The sequence below is a fragment of the Sander vitreus genome, chromosome 11 (genome assembly GCF_031162955.1).
Source record: "Sander vitreus isolate 19-12246 chromosome 11, sanVit1, whole genome shotgun sequence".
NCBI lineage: Eukaryota > Metazoa > Chordata > Actinopteri > Perciformes > Percidae > Sander > Sander vitreus.
In genome coordinates, this window is record NC_135865.1 from 10947359 (window position 1) to 10968261 (window position 20903).

Sequence of the window (20903 nt, forward strand, 5' to 3'; positions counted from 1 at the left end):
TGTTGCATCGTCATGCTTGAAAACAGTGTCAAACAACGCTGTTGTTTCTGGAACTATTTGTTAAAACGGGCATTAGTATGTACCCACATACACACACTTCATATTTTAATCTGCCCCTGCAGTGGTCTGTGATTTAATTTTAAAACAACTTGCTCAAAAGTTATTGCATTTATTTACTTATTTCTTGTTTTTTTTTTCTGACAAAAAGGAAATCTAATCTATTCTTCTAAATGCAAAACTGCATTGTTATCAATAATTTGGGCAGATCAAACCTAACCATTAAGAATTACGGTGTTACTGACAGCTGAGGATTAGTGGAATAGTGCAGAACTATAGCAGGAGTGTGCGTCCTTGTGCGCTTGCACAATAGCAAACAAGATGGGTGCCCACTCATAAAAACCTATCCATACTACTTGTGGTCAAAAACTTAAAAGGGTAGCTTTACCTTCTCTACCAAAGGGCAGCTGCTCTCTCTTTTGAGACATGATCACAAAATGACATTTAATGTTTTAGTCTCATAACCACACTTATGTGTGTACACTAAAAGAAAATATGCTAAAATGAAGTAGTTGCCAGTCTAAGTTTTTACATGGAGGAGCATGCCAGTTGAAACGTGGGTCACAGCGGTTTCGTTAGCTGATAGATTTGATTAACTTAAGCCTTACAGACTGAAAATTGATAGGGGATTAGAGTACTATTGTGACTAAACGCACTGGCTTGAATTAAAAAAAAGATTATTTGGCTTTAGCTGGGAGAAGAGCATGTCCTTTTTTCCTACCTCAGAAGGAATAGAGCTAAAGCCCTTTATTCAGACTTCAAACAGCTCATCTTTCCTCTAGGATAGATAAAGGTATGCAAGTCAGAACTGGAGTGTTTGTCACACATCTGTAGCTGGGCTGGTGTTTGGGGTTATTTAATGAAAATAATTGAAATACTAAACTGATTGGCAGCACTATTTGTGAGACCTGAACGAAGTAATGTGATAAGGACTTTGGCCCACACCTCTGCTCATACCATAGCAACATTCACAGGAATCTGTTGCAATTATAGAGTATAAATACTTTGACTAGAGAAGGTTATTCAGTATTCAGCCTCTCTCCTCTTAAACACTTTCAGGATGGAAACAGCAATCGTTTCTTCTATGTAACATACAGTGCATGAGCTGCATTAACATTAAATCTCAAAATCATAACACATGAGCAACAAGAGATGAAGAGCACAAAGGTCATTGCTGTACTTTAAAAAATACTTATCAATGATGGTATATTACTGAAATCACAGGTTAGATAGAATCAGTATCTGGTTTATTGCATAACAAACCTGTCATTCCTTCACAGCCTAGTCAAGCAGCCGTAGCATTTGAAGGACCAGTCAGTTGTAAACTGGGAATTGAAGCATTAGCTAAGCCAGCCACCTCAGTCTTTTTCCTTCAATGCCCAGGCGCTCTAGTGGTACCTTGTTCGGAGGCTTTTAATAACGACGCTTGTTTGAATCCTGGAACAATGAGCAAGGGCTGCACTTCAGGGTTGACATTGCAGTAAAATGCCATCACATTGCCCAAAGGGCTAAACTTAACCCAACTGTGAAATGTGCTTCTTAGATAGTGAGGGGTGAAGGATAGAAAGGAGGGAAGTCAAATGATTGTAGTCTATAGGGCCTATAGGGATGGCGATAGGTGACTTTGTTGTGGTTGCTTATTGTTGGAAATAGCAAAGAGCAGAAATTACTGTTTTTCAACAAAACTAATGATTGATATGTAAAGCAAACACAAGACCGATTTAAGGTAAATATACCGCACCAGTTCTTGCCTTTTAAATGTTACACACTTTCAGAGTACATTTTATATTTTGATTTTGGGATGCACCACATCAAACCATCACCTATAGGATAAAGAACAAGCCTGCCAATACATTTCTACCTGCAGGCAAACTTACTTTGCAATCTGTTTTTCCTCCAAGTCCTCAAGAGCAAGTTTATTCATCATTACTACTCTTTTTCTGTCACACAACAATTATATATAAAAATAGGGACACATAATAAAGGGAAAGAAGTAACCATTTTGGTACAGTCCGGCTCTAATCACAGCTGCAGTTTAACCCCTGGCCCGTTGATTGCGATGCAGCTGCTAGTGCAGCTGGGAAACCAAGCCGTGTCACAATCCTAATCAACTGTACAAGGACATCTGGTTTTGGATGGCAGGAGAAGAGCATTAAACAGTCTTGAAAAAGAGCACCAAGCAAGGCTGTAGTTTGTGGTGGTGTTGGATAGATGTGGAGGGGAACAAAATTGCCAATTTGTGTCAATATTTCCAGCTATAGTGCATCTATTTCATTCTGGTAAAAGCATAGTGAGGGTACATTGTCTTTATTTAAATCTGATAGCCTGGTACAGATGAGGGATTGGTTTTGTGTGCCAGTGTCTTTATTATTTCAAGCATTTTGCAGTGGATTTAAAGCACTTACAGGCGTTAAAATCAGTGTTAATTAAGTGACACCATATTGTTACTTGTCAGGATGACAGAATGCTCAGAAAATAATCGATTCTTAGATGCATCGCGATTCTCTCTAGAACGATTCGATGCTCGATTCTGATAAGTTAATAATCGATTTTAAAATGTGTGTTTTTAATGTGTTGATTTTTATTTAAAAGTTACTATCTCCAGACAAGTACAAATCAGAAAACAGAGTGACTGAAAGAGGATGGGATAATGGACAACAACTTAGAGTTTAGGCAAGAGTGCAGAAAAAAAACACACAAAAATGGCCAAAAGGAAAAAATAAATACATTTTGTATATATATATATACTAGGGCTGTCAATCGATTAAAAAATGTAATCTAATTAATTACATACTCTGTGATTAATTAATCAAAATTAATCACATACATAATTAGTGGTGCCTGAACCGATACCTTTTAAGAAAGTAAAAAAAGAAAAGAAAAAAAAAGGGTACTAAACAACAGTTGGTGACATTAAAGAACAGCTTGTTTATTGCTAAGGCCATATGGTCAAAATTAAATGATTTAATAATAATGTATAACAATAACAATAACTTATTTCACTGGTAAATTGCTGTTGAACGACAAAAACAACCACAAGATGGGAAAAGGACATTTACAATAACTTCAAATGCACCACGAGACTGTAGTTTACCAGTTTCATTGAACGCACCGTCTGTGTTGTTTCTCCGACGGCAGCTGCAGATTGTTACATACTGGTATTGAATCCTCTACAGTAAAACACAGTCAAACTTTACACCGTTTAGCGTTAGCTGTCAGCATTTTAACCGTGTTTAATCCAGCTACTAGCTAGCGGTAGGCTAACGTTAGCTGCTGTTGAGTATTGTGTTAACTAGCGTCACGTGCAGCGGTGTTTGTGTTGCCTGTATCGTCTTCAGAGCATCAGAGAGAAGCGCAGACATATCAGTGGCACCAGATTTCGGTAGCCAGAGTTGGCAGGAAGAAGATTTTTACAAGTAAATGTTCCAATCAATGAACCAGGTAGAACATTCTCGTCTCCCTCCTTCATCTTACAGTCCAATGGTGGCTAGAACGGCTCCGCGTCAAACGTCAATATGGAATGGATTAATCTGCGTTATTTTTTTTAACGCGTTGTTTTTTCTCAGATTAATTAATCGATATTAACGCTTTACTTTGACAGCCCTAATATATACACATTATCTAATAAGACGAACATAAAATAATTAGGCAAAACACATATAGGCTGTTCATCTACTTTATCACATTAAATCTGACCACCTCATGTTTCATGAGCCAATTCTCCACCTTTAAACATGACTGAGCCTCTGACATGGAAGATTACTGTGAGAGAAGGTGACTTTCACAAGCATGTTTAAGGCTTAAGCATGGAATGACTACAAAATAAAAACCTCAGTAGACAAAACATTTCATTAAAACTTGTGTGTGACAAATACTGTATATGTCAAAATCTAAGCTTTGTCTAGGAAGTGATTAGTAAACTTTGAGTAGCAAACTCAGATTTATATGTATATTTTTAAAAATTACGCATGGAAATGTACATAAAAAAATTGTTGCATCGAGATGCATCGATAAACGGTTTAAACAGTAAGAGATTCCCATCCCTATCAGACTCCAGTGTTTAGTGAGTCAATAGAACACTTTTTGCAGTCAGTTCTCTGTAAATACATTTGGCAGTTTGTAGATTGCAGATTTATTTACTGCAGATTACAGACACGTGTACCAGTTGACCTGATAGGACACTTGAAAAGAAGTTGCATATGACCTTCATGAAGGTATGTTTTTTGACACTATAGCATTCCCAGTGAGTGGTGCTACTGGCGATAACCCAAAGCTCATATCAGAGAGTTGAGGATCAAGCTAGCCGAGGTAATCTGTCAAACCAAGGTAGCCACTGGGACAGCGGGTGGTAGACCCCTGATATGCACAACAACATTCCTAGATGCTTGCACGATCGCATACACTTCATTTCTCTGTTTATATAACTCACGCAGACACAGACTGTAAATCGACTGAAAGAGTTCTGATTCCTGGATCTTCAGTTCACTAATGCACTGCACCTTGTACATCAAACAAACAAGATCATCATGCTTGCCTATCAAGTAATAAGCAAAAATGTAACTAAAATTCACTAGCACAAACACAGAGAACAATACTTCTATCATTTTAACTATTTGGAGGAAATATTGAATCCAAAAGCAACCATTCAAGCATGCACTTTTCTTGATAACCCTGTTTAGGATTTGTGTTATCATAGCAAGACCCTCTACTAATCTTGCATATAATATAACCAGAGTTTCTACTGAGTGCATCTTAGCCTTGCAAAAAATGATATTTTCTGAACCCCTGCAGTTTCCAAAAGGCCAAAGCAATACAATGCAAGTGTCTAGCAAAGGGGCATTGCTGTCATAGAATTACATATATTTGATAGATAAGACAGAAAGTATTAAAGCATCACAGTAACTGTCAGACCAAGTAGAAGACAACACACACACACACACACACACACACACACACACACACACACACACACACACACACACACACACACACACACACACACACACAACCCTAAACACTAATCCCTTCACATTAGAACTCATCTTATTCTCCAGAGTTAGCAGCAGGCAATAACGGAGATAGCAGAGGAAAATGAAGGAGGGCTGATGAGGAGCAGGAGGGAATGCAGCGGGGAGGTGAAGGATAAACTTTCTTTTCTAGATCATTGATGTACGCGAGCACAACAGGAGAGTGTATACACATAGTAGTATATGGAATATAGGGGCTCGTAGAAAGATGGACAGCCACTGACATTGTGACATTTGTAGTTGTTGCATGCATTGTTATAATGCATGAAGTACGTGGAAATGAAGCCCTGCAGACCTTTTATCAGCCACTTCATCTATCTACATTGCACATCTATCTGACTGGCTGATGCATCCAAATGTATGTTAAGTAAATCAAATAAGAAATTGACTTCCTGGACAGGTTACTATACCATACCGTATGTAGTATCATGTTGATAAGATATTTGATGGATAAATGGGGACAGACAGAAGACTGTAAAAAAGATGAGGGAATATACAGAAAGTGTGCAAGTGAGGGAGCATTTGAGTGAAAAATAAGAATAGTGCTGCATTCATGTTTAATGGGCTAGATGAGATATATCAGCTTCCTACTTGACAGTACAGTTCCTCAGTTTTCAGGCAGCAAATTGTGCTAAATACTGTAACCTTCAGTTTCAAGTTGTAAATTATTAAAGAATACACGTCATGTCAGTGTTCAGATGGTAAACATTCAAACAAAATAACATTCATCCTTGAGTTTTGGTAAGAAATCCTCACCCCATGAACACTTGTAAACTTCTGTGTAGGTATAATTATCAGCTTAAAGATTTCCACATATAAAACACATGTTTCAAGTAGGGAAAAATCTGATCAGGGGTTACCCATGTTGACCAAAACAATGAAGACTTGCCTAACTCAGAGGTAGATATTCTGACATAGCTACACCCATTAGCTAGAGCATTAAACTGCAAGGTCCACACTCTAACCAGAGACACTTTCTCGTTGTCTGTATTGCAAGACTTGCTGGGAACTCAACACATGCTACATTGATGAATGAAGAGCTAAATGAATGACAGAAAAACTCACCAGTACATGAGCCATCGATCTCCTCATACGCAATGCTGCAGACGCATCTTCCCAAGGGGACCAACCAGTCTCCATCAGCTCCACAGAACAGTTTGGGAGTGTCTCTTTCTTCAGCATGGTCAATACAAGCCCCCCTCACCTCCACCAATGAGGAAGAGTCCACACGAGGCACTGTGTCCGGAAATGAGGCCAGGTTCCTTAACGTGAAAGGACATTTCTTATAGTAAATCCTTACTGAAACCAAGGCAATGCAGGCACCGATGTCCTGGAATGCCAAGTAGAAACCCTTCCTAGTCATGGGTCCCACCTCCCGCACCTCAGTGTTGAGTTTGAGGATGCGATCTCCGAGGTCCATCTGAGTGAAGCTCTCGTCTGCAGCGATGGTGTCGATCTTGGTGTACTGTTGGGGCTTGAATTTGACACTGTGTGCCTCATCAGTCTCATGGTAGAAGAGGTTGAAGGTCTCCTTGCAGGTACCAGACACCCAAGGGATGGAGTTGCAGTCACGCAGGGTGAAGCGAAGCTCCACGTAGATCTTTTGGGCAGCCTGTCGAGAGATCCAGTTGGAGCGAAGCCAGTTGTTCTGGTTGGGCTCCATCACATTGCAAACCTGGAAAGTATGGATGGGCCGGTTGTGCTCATCCATCTCAGTGATGGCATCCCACTAAACATGAAATAAGAATGGGGTGGGGGTAGAAGAGGGAAAGCGGGAAAGAGGGAAGAGAAAAAAATCGTAATGATTAATCAATAGTAATTAAATGATAAAACCAAAAGTCTTAGGTCCATCTAGTGGCCCCGGCAGGCAACTTTGTTCAATATAAGGGTGATGGACAGAATAAAGAACACTGTTGTTTTCATAAGTTAGGCTTAAAATGTAAAGTTTTTCCTGATTGTGGAACTTAAGCATACGCCATGGGGTCATTGAAATCGAAAAGGTTCCAAGGTCCTTTTAGAGCATTAATGTGATGAACAAATTTAATTGCAAACTGCCTGTGTCTGCCTATTATGAGACACCTAAAGATGACATATGGGTTGTTGGGCTAGAAGTTGCATGAGAGGAAAGCTCAATTGAACTTTAACCACAGGTCTGTAACATTATAAAACAGATGTATCATTCATCAGTGATTTGTAACAGTTTTGGTATGATGTCCTGCTGATAGGGGAGAGAATAACGTGTTAATAACTTATATAACTTGTGTCATTCTAGTGAGCATTCACAAACACATTTTGATGTTTAATTTGGAGGACTTGCTGGGAGAGTCCCAATGGGGCTACATACTCATTTACCTATGACAACATCTGCAATCACTTACAATCTACCTCAGCACAGTGTTACTGTACTAATCTAGTTGATGTTCCAGCTGGATGGTGGTTGTCACGGTGCCTATCCGTGCCATATTAGAGTAGTTGCATGCTGGTCAGATACATTCTAGTTTCTGCAGTTCTATAATTTAATACATCCAGATTAAATAATTGAATCATCATCTATTACATTTCACTGAACTTGAACATTGTAAGATTTAATGTGACAAATACAATTGACTGATTGATCCTGCCTGCACAACAGATCAGTACCAAGTCCAAGTTGTTTTGCTAAATCGTGTAGTGCAGGCCTATGGGGCTGAGTTATATTAGCATGGTAAGTACATGCTGGTGTAGCATACTAACCTGCTAACATAAGTCATTTATGGTAATTTGAACATGCATACTGTCATTATTCACATTCTCAATGAAATAACCACTCAACTAATTTCTTAATACATTCCATTGAAATGTTTTATTGATACATTTATTGGATATATGTAACTTCAATTAACAAAATGTTTGTTGATTGAGCTCCATATTACCCGCTGGTCATGGGTCCAAACTGCCAAACAGGAAACAAAGGTTACTAATGGCTTTTATAGTAGAGGTAACTCCGACTGTACCATTTTAAGTAGGTAATGGAGGGGGGTTTTCATTGTTCCAGGGAATCGTCTTTTTTAGGACCCTTAACAACTTATATTGTACTATGTATGTGTATACTATGTTAGCCCAATAACACTACCTTACCATAACCAGCCTGAACTGCTTGTTGGTGTTATATAAACTTCAAATAAAACGTACACTGGGGAAAATTAGTGTTCTCCTTTCACCACTTGTCCAATCCTTACAGTTGTACTAGAAAAAAATATTAGGATTCATTCAATGTATTTACATTTAGGTAGCCATTCTTTTTGAAATACAGTGGCATGGATTAAACTGTTGGTGAAGTGGAACTCAAAAGAGCATTAATATTTAAATCAAATTATGACAATCAGATAGTAGGCTAGTTAGTTAGTTAGTTAGTTGTCGAAACATCTTGCACTTGGCCAAATTGATGAACAGACAGAACATTATCCTCAATACTGGCAGGGAAATAAAACACATGAACAAACTAACAATCTATCCTCCTCTTATTTCTTCAGGTATTTATGGGTAGGTTTTCTGTTAGAATGATGTCTGATTCCAGCTGCCTAGTCATCAGCTCTGCAACTTCTAGGTCACATGATTAGGGCGTATGGCAGCTTTGCAGGGTCATGAGGTTACCTGTCCCCGTGTTGATGGGAGAGAAGGTAATGGGGGTTTTTAGCCTCCTGGTCCCCAAAACCAGCCAACACCGACCTCCAAGAATCAAATTACCTGCCTGGGAAAAAGGTCTCTCAAATCACTTTGCTTACAATGCAGCTTTGGACCCTCCACAAGCCGCAGCATTTGCCTTTATGTGTGTGTGCTTTCAATTTAGACTGACATACAAACCATTTTTATTGTATGTGGTTGGGGTAGGATTTCTTTTAGACTATTACTGTTATTGCTTCACCCACACTTCTCCTGGTATGAGCCAAACACTATAATCAACACATTTTCAGAGAAAAGCAAGAGATGCAAGTGGAAGGTTAGGTGAGGAAGGCCAAGCATGAAGCTATTAATTACCAGCCACCATATTCACATAACTATCATTTTGTATTTAAAAGTGAACTAATTACAAACACACACACTTCATATTCCCATTTTCTGGTCCAAGAGAAGAAATCCCCAATTACTAATTACTGGCTGGAAAACAACTCCTATAGGCAAACACAGTCCAGAGAATTGCAATGGAGCTGCTGGTTAATTTTCCAATACTATTTGCCTGATAAGCTTGTGCATTTAATAAGCTGTTTTGCACTTTGCTAAATATTACCTCTTGATGAGAGTAGTAATCAAAGCCTAATGTTTGTTTTCACATACTCATTATCCTTTTTAATAACATGTTCTAATTCAATCATCCAAAGACGACAGGCTTTAATCTGCTCTTCCCTCAAGGTGTCATTGTAGCATTACAGTCAAACAAATTGATTTTGATTAGATGTGATATTGCCCATCACCAGGCCCGTATTAAGACAATGTGGTGCCCCTAGGTACTATACCTCAAAGCCCCACTCCACCCCCCCCCCCCCTGGGCACTATACCTCAAAGCCCCCCCCCCCCCTTTACTCGTGCTGTCCTCCTGGCAAAAATATCAGACATAATCAAGGGGATTTCTCAAATGTAATTTACTAACTTGTCCAACTACATACATGTAGGCATATGAGCAGTGAGCACTATATTCAAATGTCTCAATTCAAAATGTCGAATTCAAAAACCACAGCACTCAATTCAAAATGTCAAAATCAATACACATCAGTACATCAGCCCAGCAGACAAGCCAAAGAAACCACCAAAAAACAAAGCATTGTCATGCAAAGAGAAACCAACACTTGCTGTCCCCGCTGCCAAAAATATCAGACATAATCAAGGGGATTTCTCAAACGTAATTTACTAACTTATCCAACTACATACATGTAGGCATATGAGCAGTGAGCACTATATTCAAATGTATCAATTCAAAATGTCAATCAATTCAAAAAGCCAAAATCAATACTATACATTGCAGAATTGTGGGTCGGTCAAATATGTATTTTTCCGATTTCAGGGGCCCTGAAAGCAACTCCTCTGATTGATCAAAAACTTTCAAAAGCTAACAACAATAAAAGGACTGAAAATGAATAAGATTTGGACAAAAGACTATCAATATTAGATCTAAGAGTATGGATTTATTGCACAAAGTCCTCTGAAAGAAATATGAGTTCTAGGAAAAGAAGCGCAGACTGTGGACCGGTCTTTTACACTTCTCTGCATACTGAATAAAACTGTGTGCTTGAAAAACACGGAGAAGGGTTGGGTGCAATCATCATTATGATAACATTTTTTGGGGGGTTAAACTGGCCACTTTTAATTATTGTTAAATGCCCCCATCCCCCAAATGATACATTTGCGCGTACTTGTGGACCAACTCAACTCTGACAGGGGAGGGGAGTGATAGTGGTCATGTAATATTGATTTATTTATAATTTATTATTATTATTGTGAAATTAGTGTTCATAAACGAGTAATGTATGGTCTTTCAACAATTTCAAATGAATAATATAACAATTTACGGAAAATATTGTTAAAACTTGTTTCATGTGGTGCCCCCCCCCACCGGTTGTGAATGGTTGGTGCCCCTGGGCACTGCCCAAGTGCCCTTATGGATAATCCGGCCATGCCCATCACACATGAGGCTATGCACAATGACTTCTGCTGGGCATAGAGAGCACTGCAGTAAATTTAGGTAAAACATGGTCATAGTGTAATTCTTAATTCCTACTTCAAAGCAAACAAGGAACAGTACCACACATTGTCCATTCATTGTGTCCAGCTTTCCACATTAATATTATTAGCAATGGGTTATAAATATTAGAATTTTAGCAAGTTAGTTAAGTAAGTTCGTATTCAGAATCACTTTTCAGTCAGTTAAAAGCCTGTTTTACTCATTTACATAACTACCCACATACACTATTTTGCTTAATCTACTTCATGTCATAGTTTTTATTTCATGACTTATAGTTCAAAAATATGGGAAATCATTTTTTTTTTTCCGCTTTCTTGACGAGAGTAACATGAGAGGATTAAAACCACTGTCATGTCTGTACGGTTTATACAAAGCTAGTCTCACTTTGCCAGACCTTCCTCCACAGCGCTGCACAGGAGGGTCTGGCTACTCCACACAGCATTCCGGGATGCTCTGGTTTATTGGCATTTCTTTACACCAATCACAATCGTCATGGGCGGCGCTAAGCTCCGCACAGAGTCACTGCAAAATAGCCTCGGGAAGGAACTTGTTTTGGTGGAACGTGTACCTTCAAAGGTTGTTTTAGTCGTGCAACAGAAAACTCAGATTGGACAGATAGTCTAGCTAGCTGTCTGGATTTACCCTGCAGAGATCTGAGGAGCAGTTAACCGTAGTCCTCATAAATCCACTGGAGTTTAAAATTCTAACACAAAGAAAGCTGAAGGAAACAGACATCGGCGAAAATACATGCATCTGGCGGAATTTCCTGCGGCACCAGAGCAATCCCGGAAGTGGAACGTGGAGGGTATAGACTAATATAAAGCTATATCATCAGTAGTAGGTTAGCTTTGCTTATCACAGACCGGTGAAGGCTGGACACATGGAGAAACCGCCAGCCCAGCTCTGCCCAAAGGTATTAAGATTGTTTCAGAAAACACCCACCTTACACATTATTGTAACACCATACATTAAAATATTAAAATGCATAACCCACTAACTAGTTTGAAGACTATAATAAAACACACATGGGCCTACACATATTGCATGCAATACCTAACCGCATTATATATACATGTGACACCATTATATATGTATTGTATAGATATTTGATTAATTGTATTTAAAATATGTTTTTGCTATTGGGATTTACTAAACTGAACCTACAAATCCAAATCTACCACATAGACCTACCAGTGTATCATTGTCAACCTTCATGCTTATCTCACTATTATCTACATAATTATCCAAATACTCTATTTAATTACATTTTTAAAATTTGACCTCCACTTTTCTCCAACAATACCTTTTCATTTATTTATTTTTTACTTAAAACTGATCTTTTTTTTGGTTTCTGTTGCTTTTATTACACAGATGCTCAGCTTAGTCGGGCCATTGAACTTGCACAAGTGCATAAACGTGCTGATTCAATCCACCCTTCAGGCTTTTTCAATCTGATTTAACCACTTAGTCAGCTGTTGACCTGCAGAGGTGTTTGTAGGAGGAAAGATGCATCAGCACCTTTGGGCTCCAAGACCCTTTTTCTTAACAATAGTAAGCTCGACAGTTTAGGAGAGTTACTGAATAACTGGAGATTATACAGAATAATCCCTTCTCTTGGTTTATAAAGAAAATGTTTGACATTTCCACATTGGAGACATGACTTGGGAACTGAAAAAGGTCATCATGAAAATGTATGAAAACAAGTACAAGCATATCTTTGTTGAAGACGCAAGCAAATTGAGATTGGTGATAAAGGTTTCTCTACAAGACAGATTGTATAGCTGTATAAATGGCTTCAAGCTCAACGAAAAAAAGAAGGGATGACACTTCGGATAAGCCAGATAGTCAATATTGCTGCAAATTTTAACCCTAACCCGTATTTGTCAGAATATTTCTAGATAAAAAACCATATTTTTATATATTATAAAGATGAAAACTAAGACATAACATATACGTGAGGAGTGACTAAGTTCAATGTTATGTTACAATGCTTGCTAAAGGGCAACCAAGCAAGCCACTGAACCCCAGTAGATCACATATCAGATATACTGTTACTGAGCAGTATGTGTGTAACTGTATGACTGTGAGGTCTGCTTCTAAAAGTATGCTGGAGTGTTTTATTAGGAGATACAAGAAAGTTACTAAAGTTAGGAGGCAATGAAATGAGCCCAAATGCTATTGTAGATCTGTAGAACTGTGGCCAGAGACAATGAGATAGAGGCAGAGATCAGTGTGATTTGTCCCAAAGGGGGGGAAATAATCCACGGTGATAGGAACACATTGCTGCTTGAATCCCCAACTAAACACCATTCACAGCTGATCTAAAAGACTTCAAGACTTTCACATCTTGTCTGCGAGCTGGTATTGTCAAGCAGCTATGTGGTGTCAGCACTTTTAAATAAGTCACAATAAGAGCTGGGAATTGAGTTTTTCTAAATTGTCCTACAAGCAATGAAATTGATTTCCTCTTAATTGACTTCAAAATAAAAGGGACATTTCAGTGACAGCGTCACACCTTTGGGCCAAAGCCTATAGTCCCCTTGAAATCACTTACCTGACATGACCTTAGCCACTTTAAAGTGTTTGTGTGGCACTGATTTGTAATCTGAATGTGAACTAACATCTTTTCCAAAGTTAGAAAACTTTAAGGGAAGCCTTGCCTGCCCACCTCAATACCCTGCCATCCAGCCTTAACATGCATAATTGAAAAACGGTGAGAAAATGTGTGATTGATTGCAGCCTGAGACCAAGGCTCTTATAGCCCATCTCTCTCTCTCATGAAAGAGAGCCAGTCATTTTACTGGCCATTCGCCCGGAAGGTGAGCTCCTTCTATTAAAGTTGTAAAACCCGGAGCCCTATTGAGAATAGCACTTTTAACTATAGTGTCATAACCAGCTCCACCCATCCTCGATCAAAATTAAACATTTAGCGATCCTTAACATTCCCACCACTTGGTTTGGTCAAAAAAAATAAAAAAATAAACACAATTTAACAGTCAAATGTCCCTCTGTCCGAATTAGAGTGTGTTATGACCTACTATACAATAATTACTTAATAACTATATTACTGACAGAAACCAGTGGGGCAGGTTAAAGAGTGGAGCTTTAAAAGGTTTACTATAAGACTAGAAGGAGACGTGTGTATATTGTGTGAAAATGTTCAATTCTTTGCAGATCTGCCTAACACACATACGCAGATACAGTTTTATTAATTATATTTACACGCTGTAGAAAGGCAGCAAGCAGTCATTTTTTTACTTGGGAGAGTCTACTTTGTGCAACCATGCTATGTCTACTGCACATTTTGTTGGTGTGAACAAACTGTGTAGTGGGAGTAAGTGGCCATTGGAGATACATACTGCCAGCTGTTTTATTGATACCATAAGACTACGTGTAGTATAAACACAAATTCATAGATACACACACAACAGAAGCTCAAACACAAACACTGTATTCATTCATACAACAATTGTGTTGTTTATCCAAAGTATGTCCAGTGTATGGGAATTATTCTATATAAGAATACTTAAGAGTAGAATATATGAGCATTTTGTGTTCCTGAATAATAAATAAACAAATAATATACCTTTTCATCCGGTGGCTTCACCAGCGGGTCCCACAACAATTTTAGGAAGGAATTGCAAATGTCCTATGGTAAACAGGACACTGCATATTGTATATTGTTGGTGGAAAATAAGAATAGAAAGAAATCACAGGTGTCCATTTGGGCCGCAAGAGACTGGATCTGTATAAATATTTATAATCTATTTTTCCTTAGTCATCACCGGGGATTGCGGGACAGTACAAAGTGTCCTGAAGCCTAACATGTTTCACTTAGAACAAGAAATGCTCCTGCTGTGGTCACATACATACACACACTGTGTCAGTGGAATTGGGAGCAGGTGTGTTTTTCCCCGGTCTCCTGAGACTTCCTCTCTCAATTAAAGCAAAAATAAAGACTGAGGAGAAGATAGTGTGAAAACCCACAGCCGGCTTTCTTTCTTTAAATCATTTTCACAATCCGTCTTTGTGCTTCAGAAAGATTGCTTAGTGTTTTTAGGAGACTCATTATTTATTGATACCTACCATTGTGCATTCTTAAACACCAAGCAACAAAAAAAGTAATCAGAGTAAAAAAAGTTTGCTAAAACTCTCTTTCTCTCCTTCCTCTGTATCTCTTATCATTTCTCTGTATTCCCTTTGCCTCTGCTTTTTCTTTCTCTTTATCTAATCTATCAATCCATTTTTTTCTCTCTCTTTCCCCTCTCTATTCCCATGTCTCTACTCTGTTTGTGTCATTCTTTCTACCTGATGCCCTCTCTATCTTTATTACTCATACACTTTGTCTCTTAAACAAACACATGCATCTTGCTGAACTGTGTGTGTGTGTGTGTGTGTGTGTGTGTGTGTGTGTGTGTGTGTGTGTGTGTGTGTGTGTGTGCGATGCCACTGTCACTGGGATTGAGACATTTTTATTTAATCCCAGAGCCTCCCTCTGTGATGGATGAAAAACCTCCACCTCCTGCACGCACACACGCACACACACACACACACACACACACACACACACACACACACACACACACACACACACACACACACACATACACAATTGTAATAGGAATGAGGGAGATGGATGAAGACTCTTTGCTCACTAGGGAACTTGATGTCAGCTCTTTGACTTTATGAGAAAAGAACAAACAATGAGAAGAAAGTAAAACAACTAAAACTGAGCAGGAGAAAGTGAGGGAAAAATGAAATGTGCTCTTTCGGCCTTTTTATGACTAATGAATATTTATGATCACCGGCTGGAAATTTTGATTGTCACAGAAGTGAATAAAGTCACCCACCACACCCCTTCATCCCCCATTTCATAAGATTAAGTCTCAGAGACTATGGGGAACATTTTTACATTCAAAGCACCTCATTAACTCCAAACTCCCTCCCTCCCTCCCTCCATCCCTCTCACTCACTCACTCACTCACTCCCTTACTCACTCCCTCACTCACTCACTCCCTTACTCACTCCCTCACTCACACACTCCCTTACTCACTCCCTCCATCCATCAGTCACTCACACACCAAAAACACAAAATATGGCAATAAATATATATATTTTACAATACCAATGTTCAGTGTTTGGAACATGTGAATGCTATACTTAAATACTGAAAACTTACAAATTTGATATCTGATATATTTTAATAGGAAAAAAAAGAAAGTCTTCCACTTTCTCACATAATAGACCATCTCCCAGCTGTTTTCAAGTAACTGCTTAACTTAAATCATATCTAAATGGCTATCTGCACTACTCTATTATTTACCCCAAACCTATTCACTTGTGTCTGTGTTTTATCACCAACGTGTGTGTGTGTGTGTGTGTGTGTTCGTGTGTGTGTTTCAGAAGTTGGTCTATAGAGGGCTCATTAGGGACAAGTGGTGCTTAACGTGGGGGATTTCTTCAATATCTGGCAACCTCGGCCTTATTATGTCTAACAGAGCCAACAAGACAATCAATACTTTGATTGGAGAATTATGGAAATTGATTTTGACTGTGTACTTTAGGACTTCCAATTCAATTACTAAATGTGTGCCAATGAGGAATATTGGCGGGATGTGACACTGGACAGAACCTGCATAACAATACTGAACATGTCAGAAAATCCTTTATATTGACACCTTAGCAAAATGAAATGTGAAGCACTATTTCCCATGACAGCCTTGTGATAGAACTACTCATCGTGCATACATAGCCAGTATTGTCAATGTTTAGTTTGAATCATTTTAAGCCAGTTTTCTCTCTATTTTCTTTTCAATGTGTTCTTACTGTGTAGCGGTCAGATTGTCAGGTTAATAATAATATAACTGAGATGAATAAATAATTGAGATATTGTCAACTTTGGAACACTTACCTTAACAGTTAAATTAGGCTATTAGGCTATTTATTTATATTTTAAGGTTACGAGGAGGCCACACATACTTACACGTACACATACGGATTATTTTTAATGAATCTATAATCAGAATGACTAATGATTGCATTATATAATTATGAGGCATTGCTGGTGGGAGGCAGAAATACAAACATACGATTCTGCAAGAAATTAGATGTCTGCTACATCAAACATCTTGACAGTTGTGCAGACATTTTTCCCAATGATATAGAAACAACGCTGAAACTCAGGCTGTACTATGATTTAGATATTTCAGTAAATTAATCTATCATTATCATTCAGACCCAGAACTATATGGCAGATGGAGCATAGTGTTAGTTCAGACAGTGCACTGAAGTTGCACTTGCAATAGCTGACTGGCATCATCTGTTTCATGCATGCTTCACAATCACTGGTTCATTCGTGGCAATCAGCTGATTAGTAACTACCATTTATATACATGCATGTGTACAGCATGTATATTATTACCTCCTCTTTGAGGGCTCGCCTTAGAGAGCAGAGCCTTTTCTGACAAATCTAACTGTATAAGCATTTGATGCAAATGGTCGATTCCGTCATGTAGCGTCTGACCAAACTTCTTCCACATCTTAACGATATGACAGAAAGAAATTCCACAGTTTATCATCATTTGGGAAACACAATGCAATAAAATGCAGTTATTTATTTGCTGACAGGCATATTCCTGCTGTGATGGAGTGCAATTGTTTTCCAATTCTAAAAATAGATGTTGTTTTTGAGAAACTAGATAGTGAATTCTGCCAATTTTGCCTGTTCTGGGCACCTCTGTATCTTCTTGTGCTGATCTTTGTTCTGAAATGAAGCTGTGATGTTGCTGCTAACATGTAAGCCAATACTGAAATAATTTGGCAGTTTAAAAAAAAAACAATAAAGTGCTCCAAAGTAGAGCAATGCTTTTCAAACAGGCAGTGAATGTTTAGAACTAGTTATTATATAATATATAATATATAATGCAGTGTGTTTCATCTATCTCGGGGTATGTACAGGTAAAGACTTTTAACAATCCCCAGGTCATTTTTTGGCAGATGTACCACCAATCAGTACTAAACATATGGGAAAAATTGGCCCCTCAAAATAATAAGTCTTACAGCAAAATGTCAGCAAGCTATGATCCAAACATATTGGTATGATCACTGCCCTCCGTATCATGTAAACTAGTTTCTGTAGTAATTTATTAGATGATTTGGAGGTACAATAAAATGCTGCTTGTCATTTGACTGTAAGTTGGATGCATTTAAAAAAAGTCATTTTTAGATATCTGGTTGTTTGTCACTGCTCTTTAGGGAATGATTCTTCAATTTAACACAAGTAAGATGTAACCCTCCCCCCTAAATCAATTGGAACAAGTGAGTGGTGAGCAAATGAAATCCAAAGACCCTGTGCTTCTCTCATTCCTGCATCCATCACAGTGGATGGGTAGCCAGCAGAGTGGAGCCTGAGCACCCGCACCCATCTGTCATCCCTGTGGTGCTCTCACAAATGACACCCTGTTGGCCATGGCCTCAGTCATCCTACGAAGAGAGCCGAGGGCTCTGAAGATAGAGTTCGAACCGTTTGACATTTTTAAGACTGCCCATGTTGGACTGATGTTTGGAGCTGATATTCAGTATCTTTGACCATTTTTTAAAAGTCAACGAAACACCCTGAAATGACTAAGTGTGTCATGGTGTAAAATCCTCAGGATGTTATTTTAATTTATTGACAACCAGTGATAGCAAGGCTAATTAAATTCTGTTAAGTGTTTGCAGTTCCTTTGAGGCATATTTGATTGTAGGTTTAACAGACTGTTTAGTTAAATCCTCCCACTACACTGGAATGATTTCTTTGGTCAGACATTGACACCATACTAATTTTGCCAGCCTGGCTGCTATTGATTTAAATGCCAAATATACTGTAAGCCCATGTATTGACTTTACAAGGGCTAACCAAAGCTTTCTATACATCTTTTAAACCTGATTTGAACTCCACTTGCATCACTTGGACAAGTAATTCTTCTTGAAGCAAAGAAGGAGAAGCTGCAGCACACAGAGCAAACTATCACAAAGCTCAGATCTGAGAGACAGACCAAACAAAACAAAACAGCTCACTTCTTAAAGTATACAGCAGGTTATTACACTTTTTTGCCCTCTGTGACATGGGAGATCTTTGCAGAGTGTGCTTGTATACATTTCTTTGAGATAAACAAGAAGACATCAAATTGAGGCATTGAGGCTACAGAATAAAGAAGAGATAACAGTTTCACATTTCTAAATGTTATGAAACTGAACCTGAACTCAACCTCAAGCCTACTGCTTGAGACAATGGAGGGCAAATAAGAAATACCAGTGAGACTGAGCCTGCTACAATATGTGACAACGGTTCCACCAGCCCACTGGAATGATCATGGCCATTCATCAAGATTTTATTGATCCCCCACATAATATAACTCATGTATGCAAAATGAATTTGCCTTGTAAAGTCACATATATGTTTTCCTTAAAAAGACAGCGGAATGGCTGATGATAAATGTCATCGTTATAATGGAAAAACATGTTTGGCTCTGTCACCACCTTCAATTTATTTAATTTAGCACTAGCTGTTGCAGTATTTATGCCATTTTGCACAGTATAATGTCCATTACAGTGATAGCCTCTGGAGAGGGTCACAATCTATCATGGGTCATGTGTGGCAGCAATAGATCGCTCCTCTTGCTGTTGTATTCGATCAATCAATGCTGGCATTAATGGATGCAAAGCTTTACCTTTACCCTTATATCGGATGAAAAAAGCAAATCTATAATTTGACAGACTTGAAGTCAAAGAGGCTGTCCTTTATGAAAAGACCACCCTGTTTCCCACACTGCATCAGACACATCCACCCTGATGAATTGCCCATGAGCCTCTGACACCTCTGACCTCCCAATGCAATGTCCGCTGGTTTACATGCATGACATAATCAGTTCAGTAGTTAGTGTCTACTTAAGGGTAACACCAAAGAGGCCAAACACAATATATTCTAATGACATGTGTGATCCACTAAGCTTCCCTGTAACACCACCAGCAGGTTGACACTATCGTTTTGAGTGAAATGTCTTGACAACTATGTATTGCCATGATTTCTGGTACACACATTCATGTCTCTCTCAGGATGACCTCTCATAACTTTGGTGATCCCTTAACTTTCTGTCTTGCGCCATCATCAGGTTACATTTTTTTAGTTTGTCTGATACTTTGTTTTATGACCAAACACCTGTTCCTTTGTAGCAAAAAACGTGTTTTCAGCAAAAGTAATGGAAGGATGGTAAGAGACAGGTAAAGCCTAATGTCTGGGTTTCGTGTGGTGCATTTGGACAGAATAAGCAAAGTCTGTATTTTAATGGCATTAACTGACATTATCCCCCGGATATGATGTCAATTTTTCAACCTTAAATCACCTTAAAAAGCCAATTCAACCTTAAATCACAGAGAAGCCAATTTGCCTGGGACTAATATTATCACATGATCTGTGTTTGGTGAAATATGGTAGGTCATTTTCATTAAGATAAAAAACGACCTTCGTAATTATTACAAATTACGAGAGGTCCCAAGGTAACACTTGCTTTAAAGCAAATTCAACCCTCAGGGTAACAAAAAACACTGAATCCCCCATGAAAACTGTAAGATCTCAGGTGACAATAAACATACAGTATCTTCATTGTTGGCAAAAATGTCATTTATCAGCAGCATCAAAATCCAAACACTAGTAAAACCCTATCTACCTGAATGATCAACACTGGCTAAGGGCATGAACCTTGTCTCCTTTCAACCTCTTCTCCTCTATCTCATTTGCCTAAACGGTGATATGTCACTCCCCTTCACACATGCTGACTCTTTCTCATCTGAGCTGACACAGACCAGAGACCTTTCTTTTTTTCTCCCCCCAACCAGCTCAGGGAAACTGTACGTGGGGAAAACGAGGGGAAAAGAGCTTGTCGTTTTACATATCTATTTTTGCCAGAGAGGCAGGCAGTCTGGAATGTCAATGTGTGGCTCAGCAGCATCTGACTGATGTGAGATCACAGTGACGGCTGCACACAGCGGTACAATGAACACACACACACACACACACACACACACACACACACACACACACACACACACACACACACACACAC

General features: G+C 38.7%; 1 protein-coding gene across 1 annotated transcript in view; it reads right to left on the reverse strand.

Annotated features, from left to right (window-relative positions):
* epha6 (eph receptor A6) overlaps positions 1-20903 on the reverse strand; it is a 181026-nt gene that overhangs the window by 124738 nt on the left and 35385 nt on the right. Inside the window, exon 3 of the mRNA XM_078261608.1 lies at positions 6150-6813. Coding sequence (XP_078117734.1) covers positions 6150-6813 — 664 coding nt within the window. The remainder of the gene's footprint in view (positions 1-6149; positions 6814-20903) is intronic.